We start from the raw sequence: 3,827 nt of genomic DNA, 5'->3' as shown, positions 1-3,827 counted from the left end.
CACATGCTATATTAATCGCCAACCCTACCTGCTCACCCGTGAGCTATAAGTTAAAAACTAAACTTCAGGCCATTTTCTCGTTCTTGATACAGTTATTTGTGCGAGTGCATGTGTGTGTCTCTCTCTTTCTGTCTCTATACATAAATAATAGAGAGTAAGAAAAGGAGATAGGGTCTGTCTGCAATATCCCACCAGGACTGCCCGTCTACTGATATGTTTCGAACCATTTCTGTGTCTCTCTTTATCCATTTTGTGTACCCATGAAAATATTCTTTGGTAGACCAGCTAAACCACTTGGTTATCAAAACAATCAAAATAATAAAAATGTACTTTGCGTGTATCTAGACAATGTTATATCTGCACTTGACACATAGAAATAACACTTTCCGACCTACCTTGTCTGTCTAATAGATGATGATCGTTCATTGCATGTTGATTGTCCCATGTATTTGACACAATAAGTCTGATAAGAAAACTTTTGTGGGAAGCATTATATAAGCACAAGGCACACGTTATTTATGCCTGGGCTTTTTGTGTGTCAAAATGTATCCTGGTTATCTTCCTTTTTGGTATTCATTTTGTTAAAACATAGAAGTTGGTTATTCTAACTAAAAAGATGGCAACACACGGGATACGTTTTTATTATGGGACTGTCCGAAGTTCTCAACAACTGACTTAGTCCATTTCACAACCCCAGTGTCTCAAGTTATAGTTAGTTTTATAAGAATACAGTATTCTCACCATTTATTTTTCTTTACAACTAGTAGATACAGCGAATCTAAAAACATCGTTGCTTGTAGCTATAAGTATCCAGTCATCGATGCTCTGTTATCATCTCACATACATTTATTAATTTACACCAAAATGACGTGCGAACAATTCTCTTACACATATACCACCAACATATTCACAATTTCTCTCAATAAAATAGATAAAAACGATGCACAGCCATTAGAGAGAGTAAGAGGTATATGTACGCTGTACATCATTCGGGTACTTTATGTACAAAAATAATTACAAATACACAAATACAGTGCTGGGGAACATGTGGGATGGCGAACAAGGGCAAAACAATTTCATGATAAATTCTAATATGAATTTGCATTTATTTCTGTCTTTTGTAAACAGTCCTGAGTTTTCCCTTGACCGATAGGACACAGTGCTTTTAAAAGTTGTGCCACCAAAGGCGAGTGCTACATGATCGAGTTTGCTAAACATTTTCAGTTTCTGTGCTAAACATTTTCAGTTTCTGTTAAGAGCAAAATATACTACTTATAGTTTAAGGCGTTAGGTGGCTAGTGGGAATAAATTACCAGATCTCTGCAATGATGGCACACAAGACTTACGCTGTTATAATGCTTTGGAATTGTAAAATACAAGTATAACCTTGCTGAAATCGTTTTATGACCTTATAACATCCGTTTAAAGCTGTCATCCTACAAATGGTGGTTATTACTACTCCAGATATTTACATATGTACATTTTATAAATATATTCTGCTTGTGAAAAGAAGTAAAGTACAGCATCTTCATACTGTAGTCTGAAATATTGTCAGAAAGTATATTCACTCCTACCTTAGAACACCTACACACAAGAGAAAGGGGGACGATAACATTAAAAATGACAGCTGTTAAGATTTGTGATTTTACTTGGAAAGTTCTGGCCAGTCTGTAAAATGGTTTCAGTTGCCAAGCTAAGGTGATTTTGATGAGCCGGTGTCAATGTTGGCGTCAACATGGCTAACACTTGGGCTTGGCTTCCAACTGTAGGGGTGGTATATGGAGAGCTCGGGGTGCTAGTAGCTGACCCAGAACCCCCAATGATATTGTCTATGGAGAAGGACGGCCTTGCCTGAGTGCTGATGTCCCCCTTAAGGTTCGGCAGACTTGGACTTAGCTGCGGGTAGAATGGTTTCCTGGTCAAATCGTTCATAAGGAGTGATGGTAAAGCAGGCGTTGAAAACACAGAGGCTGGCGACGGCATGGAACAGTGAGGTGGTTGGAAAGGGAAAGCGGTACCAGAATGGTGATGGTGGTGATGGTGGTGGTGATAGTTCTGAAGCTGGAGACCATAGTTGTAGCCATAAGGTCCATATCCAAAGCCTGGCAAGAAGGTGCCTGGGTCCCTTAGCATTTCTGTGGCCTGCTGTCTCTTGAAGCGCTTTCTCCTGCGCAGGAAACTACCGTTGTCGAACATGTCGGCTGACTCAGGGTCCAGGGTCCAGTAATTGCCTTTGCCTGGGTTACCGGGCTCTCTCGGGATCTTAACGAAACAATCGTTGAGTGACAAATTGTGTCGGATTGAATTTTGCCAAGCAGGAAACTTCTCCCTGTAGTATGGAAAACGATGGCTAATGAACTCGCATATTTCACTCAGTGTGAGTCGCTTCTTGGGACTCTGCAGGATAGCCATGGTGATTAGGGCTATATAGGAGTAGGGCGGTTTCACCAATGCATTCTTGGACGACTTGTCGCTGGTTCTTGGGGTAGTCCCGGACTCCGAGCCACTGCCGCCAACCAGGTCGCCACTGCAAACTACCCCATCACCTGCCCCCCTCGACAAGTTGTCATCGGAGTCATCTGAAGCAAAGTCAGTGTATTTCCCTTCCTTGACATTCATATCTCCAACAACGTCGATATCTGTATCGGAAAGTACGGAGTTATCGGACATTTCGGTCCCCAAAGTCATTGTTGTAAAAAATACTCCACGAATAGTAATGCCTGTTTAAGCAGTAGGTTTATTTGTGATGATCTTGTTTTCACGCCGTTTTTTGTCCACAAAAGCAAAGCTGTTGGACCCCCTAGTGGAGTTTCCTTGAACGGTAATAACTTTCACAGTTATGGAGAGAAACAAAGTTGGAGTCCCTCCTGCAAAAGGCACATGAATAACATTTGCGCTCAATAAAGCGTTGGGAAGACTGATCCTATCAGATAAAGATGAGTTTCTTTAAATGACAATCTTGTTGCCTGTGCTGGTTGAAGACGTTATAAGTTGTTACTTCCCAGGAGCACAACGACTTGCAGTGTGCCGGTCAGCGCCTCTCTCACTGCTGACACAGACTGGAGTCAATAATCATTTATCCAGCAACGCGCTGTCACGTGGTGCGCAACGTCAGAGAGGACACGGGCTGCTGGTGCAAGCATCCTCTCTCCCGTGGCAGCATCCCTGCTCACCCAGCAGCTTTTCAGGGTACGGTGAAAGAAAAACGGGACTGGCATTGGTGAAGTCTACAATTATATGAAAACTGGTGATGGGCTTACTCAGTCTTGAAATTATTCTCACTAAAAAAAAAAAAAGTGCTGCAAAGTTTAGCCTCGTTGGTGGTGGTGAGGGGGCGAATCGTTCTTTATGTATTTGTTGTGAAAACACACAAATTAAGCTTTTCCGCGGGAGAACATGTCAGTTTTTGGAAGGTTGTTTTCTGCATTCGTTTCTTTTTTTTTTTTTTTTGGTTTTGCTTTCAGAATTGCATGCGCTAGTGACAAGTAAAGGTTATTAAACTTGAGAAGCGCAGTTGCTGTAATAAGGAATATCGTCCCACTTGAATGTGCTAGCTGCAGCTTTACATGCACTAATTTTATGCATGCATTTATGTACTTGTTTGTTTTTGTTTACCAGCAAATGCACACCAAAACAACACAGCGAATGACCATTTTCATGCACGAACTGGGAAGCTACATCAGGAAAAATACCTCCGGTAAGACAGCATCCTCAAGACAAATGCCCAAGTCAACAGGATCAAGCTGAAAAACTAGTACATATGCTTTCTAAGGTATGTCCAGTCAGCCACAACAGGTGTCACAATGGGTATGCGATCTTTTTTTTTA

At 41.5% G+C, this 3,827-nt stretch overlaps 1 protein-coding gene across 1 annotated transcript; it reads right to left on the bottom strand.

Annotated features, from left to right (window-relative positions):
- Nucleotides 1-828: 828 nt before the first annotated feature.
- FOXD2 (forkhead box D2) lies at nucleotides 829-3,031 on the bottom strand. The gene has a single exon (XM_044085831.1). The coding sequence runs from the start codon at nucleotides 2,686-2,688 to the stop codon at nucleotides 1,615-1,617; it is 1,074 nt and encodes a 357-aa protein (XP_043941766.1). The 5' UTR covers nucleotides 2,689-3,031; the 3' UTR covers nucleotides 829-1,614.
- Nucleotides 3,032-3,827: the final 796 nt, after the last annotated feature.

Source organism: Protopterus annectens, chromosome 10.part0 (genome assembly GCF_019279795.1).
Source record: "Protopterus annectens isolate FY-2018-M chromosome 10.part0, PAN1.0, whole genome shotgun sequence".
Classification (NCBI taxonomy): domain Eukaryota; kingdom Metazoa; phylum Chordata; order Ceratodontiformes; family Protopteridae; genus Protopterus; species Protopterus annectens.
This window is presented reverse-complemented; position numbering and strand designations above follow the sequence as displayed.